This window comes from Periplaneta americana, chromosome 9 (assembly GCF_040183065.1).
Source record: "Periplaneta americana isolate PAMFEO1 chromosome 9, P.americana_PAMFEO1_priV1, whole genome shotgun sequence".
NCBI lineage: Eukaryota > Metazoa > Arthropoda > Insecta > Blattodea > Blattidae > Periplaneta > Periplaneta americana.
Genome location: NC_091125.1, coordinates 94199040 through 94221632, shown reverse-complemented (window position 1 = coordinate 94221632; position 22593 = coordinate 94199040). Strand labels below are relative to the sequence as shown.

General features: G+C 36.5%; 1 protein-coding gene across 2 annotated transcripts in view; it reads left to right on the top strand.

Moving 5' to 3' along the window:
* LOC138706265 (fatty acyl-CoA reductase wat-like) overlaps positions 1 to 22593 on the top strand; it is an 87671-nt gene that overhangs the window by 26099 nt on the left and 38979 nt on the right. For both annotated transcript variants that reach the window (XR_011333937.1, XM_069835349.1), the window contains exons 2-4: positions 5842 to 6090; positions 11163 to 11308; positions 12930 to 13039. Coding sequence is in view for 1 of the 2 variants with exons in the window: in XM_069835349.1 (XP_069691450.1) it covers positions 5842 to 6090; positions 11163 to 11308; positions 12930 to 13039 (505 nt within the window). In the remaining variant the exon portion in view is untranslated. The remainder of the gene's footprint in view (positions 1 to 5841; positions 6091 to 11162; positions 11309 to 12929; positions 13040 to 22593) is intronic.

Genomic DNA, 22593 nt, shown 5'->3' with positions numbered 1-22593 from the left:
GTTGCCGGTTTAACTTAATAACTGGTTATTTTCCTCAATAACCCGACGACCGGTTATTTTTTTAAATAGCCATCGAATAAAATGCATTTTAAGTCTATCTCAAATTTAATGTCAGTCAAACATCGGTTATTTTTATTATTTTGCACTCTATGCAATCAATTCTGTATACAAATGTTCTAGTAGGCCATTCCTAGATGGGTATGGATTATTGCTTTACATATTTCATCTGTCCATAGACGGCAAACTGAAATGAGAATTCGATTATCTATGCTTATCTTAATCGCTGACTTTCTCTGATTGACTTATAATATACCTGCGAGTATTGAAACATTTCAAACGGCGAAATTTTGACATCAATATTTATTGGTTATAGGAGAATAAATTGCCCATCAAAATGTTTCATAGTCAAACATGATGATGATGATGATTATTATTATTATTATTTTTATTATTATTATTATTATTATTATTATTATTATTATTATTAATATTATTGTAAAAATGATGCAATTTTTTATGTATCTTACTATGACTCTAATGTGAGTAAAGTAATTAACTAAATTCAATTTCATAACCTCTTATTATTTGTACTCAGGGACGTCATTAATGATCTTCAACATCTAATGACGTTCTTTTAACTATCTTCTGGTTGGTTTACAGTTGATTGCTAATTGTTATTTGATTTCTATTGTAAATAACCTCTCAATTTGTTTTCCTGACTAATTTGCTGACTTTAAAATTCCAAATAAAAATAACTGGAAAATAACTGGTTAGCCGGTTATTTTTGATTGGTTAACCTTCTTCAGGTTAAATTAATTTTAAAATAATCGGTTAACCGATAACCCGCTTCTGGTTGATTTACAGTTGATTGCTAATTGTTATTTGATTTCTATTGTAAATAACCTCTAAATTTGTTTTCCTGACTAATTTGCTGACTTTAAAATTTAAAATAATAATAACCGGAAAATAACCGGTTATTTTTTTATCACTTAACATTCTTCAGGTTAAATTAATTTTAAAATAACCGGTTAACCGATAACAGGTTATTTTTTCGAATAACCTCCCGTCCCTAGCTGAAAGAACATACCCATCCTTGTGGCGAAAGAAACCTCCTCCAATAACAATGGAAGCTCGTTTTGAAGGAAGTGTATGTACATATTTGTGCCCGTAAGTCGATTCGGTAACATAACAGGCCCATACAATGATTGTCGATCACACCGCATCACACATTTACAGAGAAGGAATTTTGAAAAATCTTAAGGCTTTAAATCTATCAGTAAATGCAATCTTTAACTCATTTCTCTCTCCTTCACACATTTTGTAAGGATTTTTATGCGTCACACCCATTGAAAATTGGACAGACGGTTGTAAGAACATTTTTACTTGGAATAGTCCATATTACCACACCATAAAATATTTAGACCGGGGGCGGTTTTTCGGGTGAAGCTCGTGAAGCGGCTCTTCACCCGTTTACTAAGTACAACTTCACTTATTTACAAATACTTTAATATTTTATTTAATTTCACTTAATTTTTGCCTTTTACGTTCTACGTTGTGACATGTTCTGCACTTAGGTATTCTGCATTATGGAACACTAGTCCTATTGTTGTCTCTGCCTGTTGGCGTAGGGAGAGTGGGGAAGGGTAAAGATTGCAGCTATTTCCCTCTTTCCGAGGTAGAGCTTCACAATTTGCGGATTTGTTTACGGGTAACCATGGCAACGAACCCTTACAAGATTTCTATGGAGCCTGTCTTCGAAGGTACGTGAATCTCTGACAAAACATTTCCTTTGTAGCTGCAAGCACCCTTATCGTTTCCTGGCTTCGCTCCTTTGAAAGGAAAATAACGGCACGCGAATATAATGAGTGTTCACACTTCTTTGCAATTCTTCATTTCAGTGTGTGAGACGTGTGCATGGAGTGACTGTGTTATGTCTTGTTGCTAAAACGATATATTATAAGATTAAGTTAACTAAGCAGTTATTTAGTTTTAGTGATAGTTTTATAATTATTTTTAAAAGTGGTAACTCAAATATTTTTATTGACGAGGAATGTATCCTATGAACGATATAGTGTGTAGCGTGTTACAGGCACCATTTTCGCGATGGACTGAAGGTGATGAAATAGATGTATTGTTAGCGGGGAAACCACCGGCGTGGCTCAGTCGATTAAGGCGCTTGCCTGTCGGTCTGAAGTTGCGCTCGGGCGCGGATTCGATCACCGCTTGAACTGATTACCTGGTTAGGTTTTTTCGAGGTTTTCCCCAGCTGTAAGGTGAAAGTCAGGTAATCTGTGGCGAAGCCTCGACCTCATCTCGCCAAATACTATCTCGCTATCACCAATCTCATCGACGCTAAATAACCTCGCAGTTGATACAGCGTCGTTAAATAACCGACTAAAATAAAAAAAAATTGTTTTCGGGGAAACCAACACTTGTTACTAATATATCGGCAAAGAAGTTGAAAAGGAAAGGTGCAAGATCTTACACGAAACATTTTAAAAGTGCGTGGTACAGTGAAGATCAGTGGCTGTGCGGTAGTTCTTATTTGGAAAAATTGTTTTGTTGGCCCTGTTTGTTAGTTGGAATGAAAGAAATCGGCATGGAACTCGGATGGATTTTGTGAAAACAGATTAAGTTTTTGTCAGTTTTTTTTTTGAAAAGGCTAAAGAAAGGGCTGAATTTTCAGGGCGGAAATATGTTAAGCTGTCAGAAGGTGAACTTTGTCAGAAGTACAAACAATTATTTTTAAAATAAGTTACTTGTCGTCATATTTATGCAAGTTAACACTAGATATCAAGATATTGAACAGCTTCAGTTTTGCTCTTTTGCCAATACTTTAAAATTTGTTCAGTATTCTATTATTTTTCCTCCTAATGCTCTTGCGCTCTACAAAAGACTTTCCCAAATTTGTTCAAAGTAAGTCGTTTGAAAACAGAACTAGAGCTTCTCTATGCAGATCATGAGTACCAGAACATTTCCCCTGATACAAGCACTAAAACTTGTAAGAGAAAACAAAGGCGTATTGTAGAAACCTATAAGCTCTTTTCCATTATTGTGACATTACAGTCAACAAGTGTTGCAGTGGAGCGAAGTTTTTTTTTTTTTGTGCACTCAACCGCATAAAGACAAATCTTCGCAATTCAATGGCACAAGGGAGATTAACATCATTGGCGTGCATCTCCATTCACAAGGATTTGCTACATGATCTGATTGAGAAGTAGCCATTTCATGACGACATCAGTGACAATTCTCCTTCCGTAGAGACAGACGAATCAACTTAATCTACAAAAAATAGGTAAGTCGTACATCATGTCCCTTAATAAAAGAGCTTCACCAACTTTTGAGGTTTCGAGCCGCCACTGATTTAGACCCCCTTTATTCCTCCTGAAACATCCGGTACTTACATCTATAATTAGTTAAATTCCTACTGAAATTTCTAAGATCCACGCTTTTGGAGCTAGAGAGTTTGAATGTTACTGAATACGCCTATAAATATCGTAAGCACATATTGTAAATTTCAATTCTTTCTCATAAACACTAAAAAAAATTAAACTTCTTTTGCTTTTTTTTTAGTGAAAATCCTATTTCTGAAAAAAAATTAAATATAATTTTTCGTTAAAGGTAACACTGCAAATTGCGCAATGCAGAATTGACTACTGCCTTACTCTGATTTGTATATTTTGTAAAACAAAATATAATTTCTTCATTGTTCAAACATGAATAAAATAACTATGGTCCTTGAACACAACTATGGTCCACGATACTATTCAAAGGACATCGTAGAAGTAACATAGACCGTTCGTACATAGCTGCAGTGACTTAAGTTCAAACTACAGTACAGCAACAATATACTGTAGATAAAACGAGGTACTACGTTATGGAGTACAAAATTTGAATGGACCATAATTGTGTTCCAGGACCATAGTTATGGGAAATGACGGTACTGCTTTACGTGTAATTCTCTAGCAATAAAACTATGCTGAATACAGCCAATCAAATGCTCGATTTCACAACAGAGATACTGATGAATAAGTCACGTTTCATCACTCTAGCTTTAACGACTGAGAAATAAAATTAAAACTTTTCGTTGAAAACGTAGAAAATTTCTTTTTTAAGATAAGTAAATTTAATAATAATAATAATAATAATAATAATAATAATAATAATAATAATAATAATAATAATAATGGTTTGTTTAACCTGGCAGAGTTAACGTTTTGGCTACACATAACTCTTGCATTAACACATGATATGGTCATGGCATCCACATCACGAAATACTGTACGCTGCAAGGAGCACTCGACAGATTGGTAGAATGGGCCAGAGGAAATGACCTCACTTTAAACAGGACAAAAACAGTGGCGATGACGTTCAAAAGAGGGGGGGAAAACAAGCGGCAGCAGACGTGCTATACCTGGAGGACGAGCCACTGACCAACGTAAAGACTTTTAAATACCTGGGGATAACCCTGCAACAAAATGGATCGACATACACAGCCCACATCAAAGACAGAGTGGCAGGGGCAATGATCGCCATGAATGACATTCAGTACCTAACCAGGATCTCGTTGGAAATGGCGATGAAAATCTTCACGGTTAAAATAGTGCCTATCATCACATATGGCCTCGAAATCGTCTGGCAATAGCTCACTAAAAGTAACCTTTAGGACCTCGAGAAAGTGAAAGCGACATATCTGAAACGGGTACTTGGCCTGTCCAGATTTGCACTATCCAGAATCGTCTATGAGCTAACCAGAGAACCTATGTTACTAGAAGACCTACGGCTGCAATTTCTACTGCCATCAAATGTTATGTTTTATTTAACGACGCTCGCAACTGCAGAGGTTATATCAGCGTCGCCGGATGTGCCGGAATTTTGTCCCGCAGGAGTTCTTTTACATGCCAGTAAATCTACTGACATGAGCCTGTCACATTTAAGCACACTTAAATGCCATCGACCTGGCCCGGGATCGAACCCGCAACCTTGGGCATAGAAGGCCAGCGCTATACCAACTTGCCATCAACATCACCGTCCTCGAACACCAACGTAAGAAAGCAGAAATATGGGAGGAGTTCTACGTCACGGACGCCATGGCCAGAGAGGACTGGAAGGAGGCCAACTACCTACAGAGGCACCTGGTGATCAGATTTGCGACCCACGGCTTCCACTTCAAAATATGCCGCAACACCAGCTTTCACGACCCGAACGAAGAGTGCATGTGTTTACTTTGTGACGAAGTATGTGGAAGATACCATGTGATGGAGTGTAAAAACCGATTAGTTTCACTGACCAAGTTCTGCAGCAGCGAAAGCTAAAATAATATATTATCCTGCAAATTGTGCGCACTTCCGTTATTGTTATTAACACAACTTCTACTAATTATATAAAAGTGAACTTATTATTAATTTCAATTCAGAAATCCGCCCCTGAGCACGAGTTCTACTCTTTCAGGGGCGAGCTAAATTTTTTATGTTTATATTATATTTTAAGTTACAATTATTAGGAAAATAAATAAATGAATAAATAAATAAATAAATAAATAAATAAATAAATAAATAAATAAATAAATAAATAAATAAATAAGAAGTGAGATAAAATTTTTACGAAACTATACTTTTTTTGCGCGAAAATAAAAAAGATACAATTTGTCATATTTCGACTATTTTCAGTAGCGCATCGACTTAAGTGTAAACAGTTCAGGAACACAAAGTTATAAATTATTATTCACAGTCATGAATTAAGTATTCGCACATTAAGGAAGGAGAAATACATCACCATGTAACTAATATAAAAATAGTATCTATTGATAATATTCACAGTAAATCTTGGGTATTATTGCAGGTATTTGACAGATTGAAAATAGAGCAGCCAGGATTCAGGGACAAGGTGGTCGCTGTGGCCGGAGACTGCGCAGAGAAGGATCTGGGACTGAGCCCCCAGGATAGACAGCGGCTTGCGGACTCGGTGGACGTGGTGTTCAACCTGGCGGCCACCGTGCGCTTCGACGAACATCTGAGGACGGCCGTGTACACCAACGTCAGAAGTGCCTTGTACTTAATTCAGCTCTGCAAGGAGTGCGTCCACCTCAAGGTATGGCTTCAAGTTAGTTCGATCTCCCTTCAAATCATCAAAACAGAAATAGTGTATCACGGCTTGGATCAGGGGCTACAGTGCTACAGCACAATGATAATTTTTGCTCAAATAATGTATTTGCAATACCATAGTATTCGATCTGCCATTTGACAATTTCCCGTGGTTATGTTCACGACGCGTTATAGAGTGTTTAGTCTTCGCTCTTCGCTGCCTCAGGCGGTATGTTGTGCTACTCAAAACTCTATATGAGAATGTAGACAACTACCGGTAATGCGCATGTGCGAAGCTGAAATCACTGCTCTGATTGGCTATTTTTACGCGGGGAAGTGCTGTAGTCAGCTTCAGCACAACACAGCTTGGAGATTACAAAAGTAAAGCGTAACGAAAGAATGCTTGTTTGTGGAAGAACTCGGAACTATGTACAATTTGTTTGGTAATTCAAGTGTCCGACCGCTGCTGCCATCCACCTGGTTTTTGAGGTTCCTCCTGAATCAGTCAGTCTAGAAAATTGAAGCTGAGAAATTATGTGACAGTATAATTCAGGAAACTACTTATCGTTTCAGTCTTTAATCTACCTAGACGCAACAAAATTGTTAAACAGCAAATTTTTTGACAATTTTTCGCATAATTTTCCTGAACGCGAACTTGAAGTTGCTGTCAACAGCTATACTGTACTGAACAAAAGAGTGTTAAAGACATAACTTGGGGTTCTATATGGAAGACCCGATTTCCGAAATATAGATGGAGCTGTTCAATTGTTACAATACATAACATAGCCTCCAACAATTCACAGGATCCATTCTGTGAAGTAAAGAAGTTGTTAAATATTTTGGTTACAACACCAATGACCACTGCTGAGCCAGAAAGATGTTTTTCTTTCTTTAAACGCATAAAAAAGTTTTTAAGGAATACTATGTCCCAGGATCGCCTCACTGCTCTTGCAATACTGTCAATAGAAAAGAGTATGATGTCCAAGATGGAGGGGTTTAACTCCAGGGTAATTGACAAGTTCTGCAGTAGGAAGGAACGTCGTATGGACTTCATATTTCGTCACTAGGCAAGTCTCAAATTAAGATAAATACATTTAAGTGTATACAGTAGGCCGATATGGAGATTGTAGCACACTCATTATTTTGACCACCAGCCGCTACTGGCTTGGATAGCTCAACAATAACCGAGCATTGCCCAACAAGAGTTGGACAAAATCGATCTTGAAACACCTCAACAAAACAGAGCACCACTCTAAACCAATCAAAACTGAGCTCCGTTCTTTAATCCAATTCCGGCACACGTGCAGCGAAAGTGGGTTGATGCTGGGAGCTGCGGGACATTGATGAGCAAGTGAGCTCTTTACGTCATCTGAAGATTAGCAGTGGCGGACCTGTGATTTTACAAAGTTTTGATGAGACGATAAATTTTGCAGAAACGTACAGTGACAGATATGCAATAATTTTTATTTCAACTTTCCAATCACAAATTAAACTACCGGTACTTCATTATAAAATAGTGAAAATATATTATTAATAATATTGTTGATAACTAAGACACATAAATACATATAATAACATTATAATTACATAACTTAAATAGCCTACCTAACATATTTCTGAACAGCAAAAGTCTCCACCCAAATATCATAATACACTAATAATGCAAAATAAATTTTAATTTAATTAATCCTGTATTACCACAAATATATTTCAATTAACGTTTTCATCTGTTCACATATGAACGTTATAAGTTTGTCTTTACCCTGTAAGAAGGTGCACAAAAAATTCAAATGACCTGCAACATCATATAAATATGCAATATGTGATATCCACGAAGAGGCCGTGTGCTCCGAAATGCGTTTGTGTTTCATTTCAAGGAACAATCTGATTTTTTTCTCTAAAATGAAAAAAAATCGTTCAAGAGTCATACCTCAACTCAACCATCATAGACACAAAAATAAGAAAAAGCAGTATGTAGCTATTTGACAGCTTGTAAAAATTATCTAAATTTTCTGTGATTTAGTCCTGCAGATCTAATAAAACTGTCTTCACTACAGTTCCAATAATTTATTCATATTAGAACTCTGGCGCAAAAACTTTCCTGATGAAGTACATTGTGTTCCGACTGACAAAATACTCGAACGATATGCTTGTAATTTTAGATTGCAAAGGGAAACAAGCCAGTTTTGCCAGTCATAGCGGGAGCTACGTCTATAGCAACAGACACGAGTCTTTCTATGGCAACTGCACTTTATTTACGGTACAAGTATCAAAAACGGCGGAAATATCTTATCCAGTAGTTCTGTCCTTTAAAGGAATTGTTTATAAAAAATCCTCTTCACACTAAGATGTTGGTCCGCGCCTCGAATGAAAGTGACTAATTGTGCAATACCAAGAATATCCGTACTTTCATCGGAGATAAAAAATGCTACCTATCACTGTTTCGTTCTTAATGATAATTTCTGTTCGATATCTGAACTAACAAACAAAGATTCTGATGGGGACAGATAAAAAGAGTTCAATTTTTTCTCCCACCATGTTAATAATGTCAAAAGAAGTGCTTATACAAATTTTGGCCACTCGATCGCAATTACAATGCCGTCCAGAAAGTGATTTGCCCATTTACAGAAAAAAGCACGACTGCATAGAACGATTTATTGAAACAGATACAGCAATTATTGCGCTATTTGTCAACATATCCTCCACTGGAATTGAGACATTTGTCATACCATGGGTTCAGTTTTTTGTATTCTTGTGTCGTAGAAGTCAGCCGCCTGGAATCGGAATCAGCGCTTGACAGCCCTCTGTATTCCTCTGTCGATCTCATGATATGACAGATGTCTCAATTCCGGTGGGGAATATGTTGAAAAATAGCTCAAGAATTGATGTGTCTGTTCCAATAAGTTTTTCCGATTAAATTCCGTTTTCTTTCTGTTAACGGCCCCTGGCGAACTAATTTTTACGGCGGTGGAGTGGGCAAAATTTGTATAAGCACTTCTTTTGACATTATTAACTGGTGGAAGAAAAAAAAATAATTTTTTTATCTGCCCCCAGAATGTTTGCTTGTAAGTTGTTCTACACAGCGAGCCACAGTTAGAGCTGAGAGGTTTATCATGTTAAATTGGCAAATTTCAAGCCTGTAAGTCCGTTTCCTGTTTGAAACGTTAACAAATAAAGTGAAAAGGTAAACCGTTAACTAAATCTACTAATAAAAATAAATGTGTTAGCTTAAATAAAAACTTCACGAAATCGATAAAATATGATGTATCAATAACATAAAATGTAAAAAAATCGTAAGAATATAACATACAACAAACATTCCATCAAAAGAACAACTCCTTCTCACCTGCTCCTCGACACATTACGACACAAAAGTAATCAACAGGAAGAACAAGTAGGCTGCTCATTTGTTGTATATCACAGCAATAATGATATATTTTGCATCAAATTAAAACTGTGTCCTTATTGCACCGTTTTTCCGGCAGAACTTCTAGCAATTAATGAAGCTATGAAATAGTGCATTAACAACGAAAACACAGCAAGCATATTAGTGACTCTCAAGCTGCCCTTCACTGCATCGCTGGCAAGTACAAACGTCACCCATTAACGATAGAGGCAAGGGAATTACTCCAAAAGTACTCGCACCTTATATACCTCACTTGGGTCCGTAGACACATTGGTGTAAGAGGAGACGAAAGAGCTGATGAGTTAGCGAAAGCAGCAGCCTCCAGCAGCGAAACTCCGACCTACACTCTACAACCTATATCGTATAATTATCAGGAAACAAACAAGACAACAGACTCATCAAAACTGGAACACTGGATGGACGACAAGCACAACCGGATCACTAACAAGAGACACCTACTTCCCAACAATCCACGATCGACTCAAAAGCCATCGCTTCAAACCTACTTTCATATCAACGCAGTTTATTTCTGAACATGGGAAATTTGGAACTTACTTCGACAGGTTTAACATACCAGCAGACATTGACTCTACAGTACTTGTTCCTGCCGCGAAGACCTTCACAGTGTGAAACACCTTCTGTTTGACTTCCCCATTATTGAAGTAAAGAGATTTGAATTGAAGACACATCTCCTGGACTGTAACACCGAGTACAGCACTCCACTATGTGAAGTGATCAAAAACTGTATTGCTACAAAGAATTTATAAATTTGTTAAATTTTATCTCTAAAAGACTGTAGAGCTATCTTTCACCATTATTTGTGTACATAATATAAAATTAGTACCGATATATATATATATATATATATATATATATATAATAGAGAGAAAGAGAGAGAGAGAGAGAGTATAGAACTAAACTAAAACCGCAGTCTAGTATATACAGTCACGAAGCTCAATACGTAGTCAATATGCATCCATAGCTAGTTGCTAACCACTAGGATCGCTAATATCGCCTCATTACAGACAATACGAAATGGTATCGGCACAGTCTGTTGTTCCTAGCACCCTCACAGCTCAAGCTTCGTGACTGTGTATATTAGACTGTGGTAAAATCCTAGCATATCGCTTTGTAAATTAGGGTCCTCTTGAGCGGATATGTAATAATAATAATAATAATAATAATAATAATAATAATAATAATAATAATAATAATAATAATAATAATAATAATAATAATAATAATGTAATTGCCTACAGCTAAAAGAAAGCCGCTGTTGACTTCAGGTATTCAAATTTGTCGAAACGTTCCTCCTCTTCTATTTCATCATATGTAGCAGCGGGTCTAGCTTTGCACTGTCTTTCAGTATAAGGCTATATTTTCTTGCTGTAATAATAATTTTGTAGACATTTGAACGGTCGTTAATTACAGATGTAAACTATCTATCATGCAACGGACTATCAGGTCGGATCTCTTTATCCCCTCTTTTGCTAGATTCCACGTGTTCTGCTATGATGAATTTGCCACTGATCCAGTATATCTGAGAGGAGGTTTGATCGCCTGCACAGTCAAGGCACGAAGCAAGCAGCGGGTACCCACACACCGATTATGCTCTCAGGCTGACCCCTGCTTTATACAGTTAAACAAGACTTGCTTGTGCGTTTTCTTTGCAGGTGTTAATTCACTTGTCTACCGCATACTCCCACTCTTACCGGCGATACATCGGGGAAGTGATCTACGACCCTCCAATGACAGCAGAGGACGTCATAAAGCTGGTGGAGTGCCTGAATGATGATACTCTCACCAACGTCACTCCCGGGTGAGATGCGCATTCCTGCCACTTACATATTTAGTTGCAGCATTTCCTGCCCGAAGTTGCATGAAAGAACGTGTACAAGGTGGGAGTATTTTACATCTTACAATTAAGTATTACCATATATGTAACAGATAGCTCATCCCTATGTTAAAATCGGTAGCACTTTGAACAGAACAACCGATAGGGTCGCCATCTGTCCGCCGTAAACGAACACGAGATGGCAGTACAGTCGCTAATGCAATTCAAATGGGAATTATGACGTGACTCCTTATGTAACAACTATGGCAACATAGTAAACCTGACAAAAGTTGTTACTGTCAAAGCCTATAAGGCCGAGCTATTTGGGTATATATGATCTAGGGTATTACTGTGTTATTAAAGTAACTTCAAAATTTGGTATATTAACCAAATATAATCAAATTTTGGAATATACTATGTACTATTCGCCAAACGGACAGAAAGATCCGATGCGGGTTAGAAGTAAAGGCTTTGGTGCATGCGAGGTGCGAGGCCGGTGATGCGCAATGACGCTGCGAGGAAATGGTTTATCAGGTTGTGAGTTCGCATGGATCAGTTGCTGAGCGTAGAGATGAGCTTAAACGATATTTTCAGGCATCTGTGACAATTCTGACTGTGACATATAAACATGTTTGACTTTTATCGGTGATTTTGTCACACCGATAAATATACAGGTGAGATATCCAATAACAATGAAATGTGAATACGATTTCTCTATGCAAATCTAGTCTTTCAGGTAAGGCTCCCTGTAAAGCAGATTTGAATAATTTCAAGGGAAAAATTGTTCCGGGGCCGGGTATCAATTCCGGGACCTCTGGTTGAATGTACCAGCGCTCTTTCCAACTGAGCTACCCGGGAACTCCACCCGACACCGTCTCAACTTTTCCCTTTATATCCACACAACTCGCGTGGGCTGACGAAACGCCAGAGACCCACATCGAGTGCACACAATCTCTGTGTGACTTGGAATTGTGGTTTTCTGTTAACGTACAGTACACAGTGACGTATATATATTATGCAAATCTAGTATTTCAGGTAAAGCTCGCTGTAACGCAGATTTGAATAATTTCAAGGGAAAAATTGTTCCGGGGCCGGGTATCCACAATTCCAAGTCACACAGAGTTTGTGTGCACTCGATGTGGGTCTCTGGCGTTTCGTCAGCCCACGCGAGTTGTGTGGATATAAAGGGAAAAGTTGAGACGGTGTCGGGTGGAGTTCCTGGGTAGTTCAGTTGGAAAGAGCGCTGGTACGTTCAACCAGAGGTCCCGGGATCGATACCCGGCCCCGGAACAATTTTTACCTTGAAATTATTCACTATTTCTCTAATATCTACGGTGAATACTGAATACGTTATTTAGAACCTTCACAAATAACAAGAATAGGCAAAATGAAAAATCGCAGCTTGGTTTGAGATGGGAAACAATGTGGCTGAAATTTGAGTAAAAAGTAGTAGAATAGCCGGAAAAGACAAGCCCTCGTCGGGAAATATCGTCTTTTTATGGTACGTTTCTTCCGGCTTGAAATATCAAATAGCCAATGTTTGAGCGGAAATAAAAGATGAAGAATGAGACCTAATATGTATTTGTTGTGTTTTCTTTTCCAACAGACTTCTGGGTCAGTGGTGCAATACATACACATTCACGAAAGCAATTTCAGAACATGCAGTGCGGAATAATAACCTCAGTTGTCCTGTGGGGTTATTCAGACCATCTATAGGTAAGTTTTCTGACTCATAGTTTTATGAAATCAGTATTAACATAGTATCATATTGATGAAGTGTTTGGATATAGCAATCGTGTGAGTAACCAGAAGGCAAAAATGTACATAAGAGAAACACGATTATTTCCTTGTTGACCCGCTGTCAACATTTCCCATGAGGACGGTACGTCATCCACACGCCCGATATCACTTGCACTGATGGCATGTGCTGGTGTTAAAGTAAACATATGATTAGGGGGCGGATGTTGATGAAAAGTCATCTTATTTTTCACATTAGTACGATATCTATTAAAATAGAAATCCTTTCTATGTTAATATCAACGTAAAAATAATTTATTATATTGCATTTTTTGACGTTATTAAACTAATAGGTATTTTTATTTTTTCGGCTTTTTTTGGTCATTTTTAATACTTTGAAGAACTGTTAGATCATTTGGAATGCATTTTACTTTCTTCTTTACTGATAAGTCTAATAATTTTCTAACCAAATAGGTCAGTAGTAATTACCTATTAAATAAGTGAATAACAGTGGAATTTGAGTTTTATAGTTTGGAACAGATTCTAAAGTCCATCCCTCATTCCACTGAAGGCTTCACTTCACACAACGGAAGTAATATAAAATGTTTTACAGCAGCATAATTTGAGTGAGAACTCTGACCGCTACTGGTCTTTTGTCTATGGGCCATTCCATGTCAAATCAACACAAAAAAGTGGACTTTTCAACCCGACCACCTCAGATTTTCATTAAATTTAGTGGGATGGTAAAGAACCTTAAGTTAATTAATTATGTAAAATTTTAGCTCTCAATAATGCACGATATCCATACAGAAATTCTGTCAATACGAGAAAAAATGTAAAAATGTCGCATACTACGTCAACAAAAATAATTAATAACTTCTCTTCTAATTGAGGTAGAATCTTAAACTTGGGCTTATTTTAAAGCTAATGGATCATACGTTTCAATAAAAATAGGTTTGCATGAAAGTAATGAATTCTTTATTGAATAGTCACGTGAAACACATTTTAACATTGAATATCTATAAATGCGGGACATAAATTATTTCGCGAAAAATGTATGTTATAGAGGTAAGAGTATTCTCCCCTTGGTGTAAGTTTCATTTTGGAAACGTTTCAGGAATATCAGTAAAAAAATATATCAATGTATTGGCTTGTAGCACTTAAACCCATCTTACACCAACACTGCATGTGCACGAGTTCGTACTTGTCTGATAAGCTGCGTCATCGATCTGTCAGGCCGTCATGAGTGGCAGTTTATACAGTCTTCAATTTATACAAAACGTGCGATCTGTTTCAAGTGCAGTGTAGTTAGTTTTTGTAGTATGTGGTAGTTTTGTGCGATGTAATGGAGTCGCGTTTTAAGTTATAGGCCTATGTTTGCTGCAATCCCTTCGAGAAATCAGGGCATTGTAATTACAGGAAAAATTTAAGAAGTGTTATATCGTGGATGCTTAATGTATTTCCTGATTTAAAACAGGAACAAAAGGTGTGCGCTATGTGTCGCAAAGAAATAAAAATGTAATATGATGCTATTAAGCAGAATCCTCATAATGACTGTAGTAATGAAGAATACGTCAACTCTACAGCAAATGTAGGGGAGAGTCGGGTAGTATCGGACATCGGGTAGTATCGGACAGTGCGTTTCTTTCATCTACCACCGTATGGTAGTACCTGAATGACATGGTTACGTTTCTCTATGCGACATCACAGAAACGTAACCATGTCAATCAGATACTATCATCGTGTGGTAGATGAAAGAAACTCACTGTCCGATATTACCCGATGTCCGATACTACCCGACTCTCCCTTAAGTTCATTAAATACAAGACTTTTTGACAAAGGTATGTTCCTTATTAAACAAGAAAGTCTACAACAAGAGAAATATAAGAGATAGAAATTTGAAAATATTGTAAAAGATAAAGTCTTCGATATTAAAAACGCCGAGGAACCAGGACCTTTCTGATTCTGAAATTTTGTCTCAGTTGCAGGAAAATTTTCAAAATTCAGGTAAAAGTGAGAAAATCACCATTTTAACATTACTACCTAAAAGCTGGAGCGTAAATAATATAAAAAAGAGTTTCTTTCAGCTTTCGAATACATAATTCGGAAAGCCAAGTCCTGGCAAAGGGAAAGGGAATTTTGTGTTCACCAAATCCGAAACCTGGAAAACCCTTGCTCTCGGCTGTTGCCGGTAAATTAAAGAATTCTGTTGTTCTGACGAAATAAGCAGAATGATTCCTGGTAAGAAATATTTGTTGTGATTAAAGAATCCGGGAGTAAATCACATGAGCAGAAATTAATTATATGCAGTGTTTAAAAATTCTAACCCTGACCAAGAAATTGTATTCTAGCTGGAGTTAGTGGAACTATACTGTCTGTGTTTGTGTCCTTATCAGAATGTAAAACTTATGCGGGAAGCAGTTTATTAAAGTTTCAGGTCTACGTGGATTTCAAGAAAATTTTTCTTTATACCTTCCAACTTAACATTTCTTGGCTACTCAATCCTCCTCATATAAATTGCTTGTTCAGGAAATGTACAGGATGTCCTGAACCATTCAAAATAAGAGAGGGTTTAGAGAAATGTTTTTCGTATAAAACTTCAGTGAATCAGTGACCTACAAGCAGTGGACGACGACTGACCGATCAACGTTTGAGACCATAATGAAACCCACAGACAAATTTTTCGACTGTCTCTTGGAGAAACTTGGTGATTTACTGACTCACTCATTTATATCATTTGAACAAAGTAAGTTTCTACGTGAGCCATGCCAGCTTGTTGTGTTATGCGACTTCGCTGAAAACTATTTCGTAATCGAAGATGAAATTCAGTCATATCACAGGACATGCAGACAACCATTCATAGTTTCGTAATATATTATAACGAATCGGCATCTGATACGGTCTCTATTAAAAATCTGGCAATAATTTCACACTGCCCGAAATATGACACTACAGCTGTATATCTGTTTAAAACAATATCTAATGGAGTCATTAAAACTAACATCTGTAATTCACCACAAAAATTATGTATTTCTCCGAAGGATTCTCTGCTCAGTATAAAAATAGGAAAAAATTTCCTGAACCTCACATTGCATGAAGAAGATTTTGGATTTCCAACAGAATTGCATTATTTTTGCATATCGCACGGCAAAAGAGCATGCGACGTTGTAGGTGGGATACTTAAAAGATTTGCGGTTTGTGCTAGTTTGTAGAGACCATCCGATAAACAAATAACTACACCTAGGGAATTGTACGACTGGACAACGGATCATCTCCCAAACATTAATACCGTTTATGTGACTGAAAAAAAGCTATACTCAAGAGGAAAAAATGCTTGCTCTTCGATTTGCAAAATCCACCGCAGCGCCTGGAACACAAGTTTCATACAGTCCTGCTGTTTAGAATGGGTATTATACTTGCTAAGCAGTTTCAAAATGCAGCTGAAACAACGCAGCATCCTGTATGGAAAGATGATCAGGCTATTTCATCTCAGCAATGAAATGTAAGCATTTCTTACAGAGCTTCAAGTTTAACAAAATTCATGTGACAATAATTTATTTGAGGTAATAATTTTAAAAAATTCGAATTATGTAATACATGTTAAATTACATAGCGACATTCAAGAATATGATCAAATATAATTAAATACAACGAATGTGTGGACATAATTATCGCGACTTATACGGTTAGCTTACGCTTGCAGTGACATAATAATTTTTATCTTTGTAACCTATGAAGATTCCAAGTTGAAACTTATCAATTCATTATATCACTAATTGAGCCGTACTATATATTTTTTTCCTTAAAATAGAACCCCCGAATTTTTAAATATGAATATATGAAAATTGTTTCACCATGTTTTTTTTAGTGTAATTGAATACATGCAGAAAACAATATAAGCAATAAAAACTATCACATATTAAGAATGTATCAACCAATTTTTGTAAATTGATCTGGAGACGTTGTTGAGATATATAATTTTAATTGAAGCGGCGTGCTTACAAAAATGTGATTTTTCTTCATGTTTGAAACGCCACTGACAGAAAACGAAAAGCACAGGACATATGAAACTCGGCAGTTTTAGTTAGAGCGGCAGGTAAAACAAACCCTCAAAATTTGAAAGAAATCTGAGTCGGTCGGGTTGAGCGCCTTGTTGATTTGATATGGAATGACCCCGATACGAGAGTGTCTTTAGAATTTATGTTTGGAAGGGGGAAAATTTTCACATGTCCTGTACAGGACGTTGTGTCCTCAACATGGTTTGGAAGGGTTGTCTACTGTAATAGACAGTATTTTAACACAAAGATTGCAAGAATGCACGCTGCGCCCACAATTTGTTTTGTCATACACACTGCCTCATCTGGAAGATCTGGTAACAAAAGTGAAGTGCGGAAGGAGGAGGAGACAGACTGGAGGCACTAACACGGTCCACCCCTGATTGAAACACATTGTAAACTCTCATTAAATCTATAGTTTTCCCTTAAAACCTTCATTTTGTTGCATGTTCTTTTCCTTTATCTTAGTCAAATTCCAGGAAGTTGCCTCCTCTCTCCGAGATTTGCAGGGCAATCATCGAAACAAGATGACTAATTTTTAAGAAGTTGTGGGCGAGTACGGTGAATAATATTTAAATGTCATTTCCTTTTAATTTCACGTAATTTTTCCATTAGTTTAAGGGCATTTTAATGATCATTTGAAGTAGATTTTTAGGTCATCAACATCCGCTCCTCCCCCCACATATTATGATACATCTTTTTGAGAACCGGCCCTAGAACCGATCCCTCCACTTTGGCACATTGTGCACCCTATAATTGTTATATGATTGTCCAACTCCGATAGGTGGTCTGTCTGAAATTCGTGAATCCTATACTGACAAATGGGCTATCTTGTCTCAGTTCTGGTAGAATATTTGGTAAGCTCCAGGACCCGAAGCGCCAAATCCTTCCTATATCGGCGTCTTAAACCGGTACTATCTCAAAACTTCGTAACAGCCTAATTTTAACTACAGTACTAGAGATGATGGATGAAATCAGGTGAAAATGGAGAGTATTGGTGGCAGGGAGGAGGAAAACGGGAGTATCCCGAAAAAAATCTTCCTCAGCGTCGTCCTTGTTCACCACAAATACCATTGAGGGATTCAGTCCGGGCCGCCTAGATGAACGACCAGCGCGCTATAGGCATCCGACAAGGAAAACTCAGTGCGCAGAAACCAGCGGGCGTGACTGTCTCCCGCAGATGACGTATGCTGCCTTTCCCAGCATGCTCTCACATCTACTGCAGGGGGGTAAGAGGGATATAGCGTGCGCGCCGAGCTGAGTTTTCCTTATAGGATACCTATAGCAGAATATATTGCACATTCGTTGTTTAGCAACGCTATATGACGTACTTTTCTGTAGCCTATCTCGTAGCGTGGGCAAAGAGTGTCTTTGCTTAGTCTTAGTTCTAGTATGTAGTAGCGCATTTGCTTTCTTGTATAGTGATTAGAAAAATTAACGTGGTTTCAATCCAAAGCATTTTAGAGAATCTATTTTAAACAAATGCTCTTTTAGAGATTTAAATAATACAACTACAGACGCGGCATAATACTATATTACCACAGTGGAGTGGACTGCAGCATGAATTTTATAAGACGCATCTACTTACAGACTTACAGTATCTTCATGATCATGGATGTATTAAAATAATAACATAGACTACATGTGAGGTACTAAAAGTACGAGAAATTGAAATGGGAAGGACTCTCTTTAGAAAATTGAACGGAATAGTGGCACAGATCGCATCAATAGCCTGCTCCATGTTACAAGATCGGCCAAAGCGACACTTTGAAAAGCAGTTTACTGTAAGTTAGTTGCCTACGAAACCAATCACAATATGTTCTTTGTTATATTGTATCAATGTAACTTATTTAATATATTTATTTATTTTACATTCACTGTAAGGGTTCAATTCTTGGACCTCTACTGTTTACAATCTACATAAATGACATATTAAGATCTATTAAAAACTGTAGACATATCCTATTTGCTGCAAATTTATATCTCTGCACCTACACCTGCACTAAATTACGCAATGAATGAAATTAACAATGACCTAAAATCAAATATTTCATGGACGAAAAAATTTGGACTAAAATTGAACTCGGAGAAATCACAGGCAATTATAATGAGACATCAAATACTGTAAAGTAAATTAAATACAGGTGACTTATCTCCTGTTAAAATAAATGAAACTATTATCCCTTACAGTGATAGTGAAAAATCTAGGAATTTATATGGACAAAAACTTAAGTTAGAATACTCAAATCACACACACACGCACGCACGCACGCACGCACGCACGCAGACACATGAAAAATATTTTTTTATGAAAATTCACACATTAATAAGAATCCGAAATTTCCTTACGTTGGTTCTCAAGAAGAATTTAGTACAGTCGCTCTTGATGCCTCATTTTGTTTACTGTGACACTCTCTACACTGATCTTAACATGAGACTGATAGACAGACTACAGCGTGTTCATAATGCAAATGTTCGATTTATTTGCAACGTCCGTAGATCTGACCGTATCTCGCATTCACTAAATATGCTACCCTGGATCCGTCTCAAAGAACTATTCACTCTCTCACGTTACTCTTCATTATTCTTCAGAACTATAACCCTAGCTACTTAGCTTCTCTTTTCAACATTTGTCCTCATATCACGAAGTAGATTCTCGCTCACAACACCAAATCACACTTTCCATTTCTAAACACAGAACATCATCCTACTTTTCATTTAAATAGGTAAATAAATGAATGAATGAATGAATGAATGAATGAATGAACGAATGAATGAATGAATGAATGAATGAATAAGTGAATAAGTGAATAAATGAATAAGTAAATAGAGAGCTATAGAGAGAGATGAAGAGAGAGAAAGAGAAATAAAAAGAAATGGAGAGATAGAGAAAGAGAGTAATAATAATAATAATAATAATAATAATCATAATAATAATCATAATAATAATAATAATCATAATAATAATAATAGGTAATAATTAGTATTTCTCTCTCTTTGTCAATCTCTCTACTTATTTCTCTTACTCTATCTCTCCATTTCTAATAATAATAATAATAATAATAATAATAATTAGTATTATTATTAACTTATTATAATTATTAACTTATAATTATTAACTTATTATTATTATTATTATTATTGTTATTATTATTATGATTATTATTATTATTATTATTATTATTATTATTATTATTATTATTATTATTATTATTATTATTATTATTATTATTATTATTTGATATTGGCCACATTTCTTCTAATTAAACTTCCTCAGTCATGATCATAGTGCCGAATCTGATTGTGAACTGGGGATGACTAAATCATTGTTACTGTCATTGGCAACAGAATAATTAGCCCTCGCCAGTCTTCTATTAAACAATCTTTTATCGAATATTTGTCTGCAATTTTAAACAATAGTTTTGTTTCCCATCTTGTACTGTTGTTTTTTTTAATGTTTCGTGTGACATTCCTTTTAAAATAATTACAGATAACGTGCCCATATTTTTTAAAATGTATCCTTACACTATTTCCAAATACATAATCGGGTTGAAATCTGGATTGTATAGAATGTTTTTAGAATGTTTTATTTTCTCTGGCAGAGTTAAGGCCATAAAGCCTTCTCTTCCACTCAACCAACCTTAGTAACGGGTGAGATCGTTTCGACTCCCAATAACCTGTTTTGACTTTTGGTTGCTGATTGGGGCTGGTCGTTTAGGCTCCCGCAGTAATCTCTAAGGTCGGTCGTTTCGACTTCCGCTGCGTTACGGAAGTCTGTCGTATCGGCTCCTACTTCGCATTCAACAGGCTTAGGCCTAAAGTATTGGCATGGTTAAAAATTTTGTTAACGCAAGAATGTTTCGTCTAAGTCAGCGTTGTCAGACAGAGATTAAACGGAGCGGAGCGCTCCACTAGACTCGTTGCGTGCTCCGGTGTTTCCACAGACATAAGCAAGTTCACGCTCCGACTGCACTCTCTAGCTCCACAACCGGTTTTGGAGCTTACAACTCTGACACTACTGGTCTAAGTTATAAATATAATGTTAACAAAAAGTAGCCTACGTTTCGTCCATGTTATAAATATTGACTTGGAAAATTTGTAGCTCTTTTTTTTCATGTACTCCAGCCTAGTGATCTCTTGTTGGAAGATATTTACAGCTGCCTCAATAATTGTGTCAACTGTGTTCCGTTTCTTTGATTTCCTTCTGTCGTTATTGCTTTGAAGCTTTATGTATGTCTTCTTGAATTTCCTTCAATACTATCATGAAATGATTACATATATTAGGATGGGCTGCATTAAATTCCTGGTTGAATTTTGCATGAAACGATTCGCAGCAGTTTGTAGTCCGGTCTCCTGCATTACCAAAAATTATCCCACATTTCAGGAGGGAAGTCAGATTCACAACAGACTACACAAGAGCCATTCAGGGAAGAATACCGCTCCACACCCTGGAGCCGATACCGACCGTTCAAGTAAGAACGTTTCAGACCAGGGAGCCAATATGACCATCAAGTGTAGCCACGGAAGTCGATACGACTACCCAGTTAGTAACATACATATTTAAATTATGAATATTTACAATACACTAAAGATTCTCCAGTAATACTCTTCAGTTAAGTTTTAATAACTAGTACATGTTTATTTAATTCAAGATACAACCTATACCAAAAAGTAATAACTTAATTTTTGAGCTAAAGTAATTGAATTCAGTCTATATGCAATATGTAAAGAATTATAATTAAGTTGAGATGCTAGTTGGTTAAATGATGAGAATTAATTTAATAGAAGTTTACTAGAACTATTTTATAGGGAGCAAAATATAAAACTAAAATATATTGATATAATGAATAGTAATATGCGTTACAAGAGCGGTATGTTGAAGTTTTCATGTTCGAGGAAAAGTTGGAAAAAGCGAAACGTAGTGGAGCTTTTTTAATTTCCGAGAATTGAAAGAAAACATACCGCTCGTGTATCGTACATTATTTTGTGCGGAGATCGTTTATTACATACCTGAAAGAGGAATTTCTAATTAGTTGCAATGGAATTTCCATCTTGATTTCTGTTCAATGACGGCAAATTTGCAAAACAAAAATATCTATCTTCAACATTGTTGCTTTAAAATGTTTTCTGTGTTTACTATACTCCAGCAGGCCGTGATATACGTCTGTCTTTCCCCCCCCCCCCCAGTCTATAAATGCGAACTTAAAACAAACGGCTTCCTTAATTGTTACTTGCATCACGAATGCAGTAACTTTAGTGGAGTTGTAGAGTTTACTTAATTTTTGCAAATATTTAAAAACAATAATTAACAGTGCAATTTAGGTGAAATTGCAGTGGTAAGTTTCCAATTTATAATTATTACTATATTGAACGTCTCTAAAAATAAAATTTTAAAAGCCTAAAGCAGTAAAATCAATATGTCACTTAAGCGGTAAGAAGAGGGAAATTGTTATGTGTGTTAGGTTGGGAATACTGAAT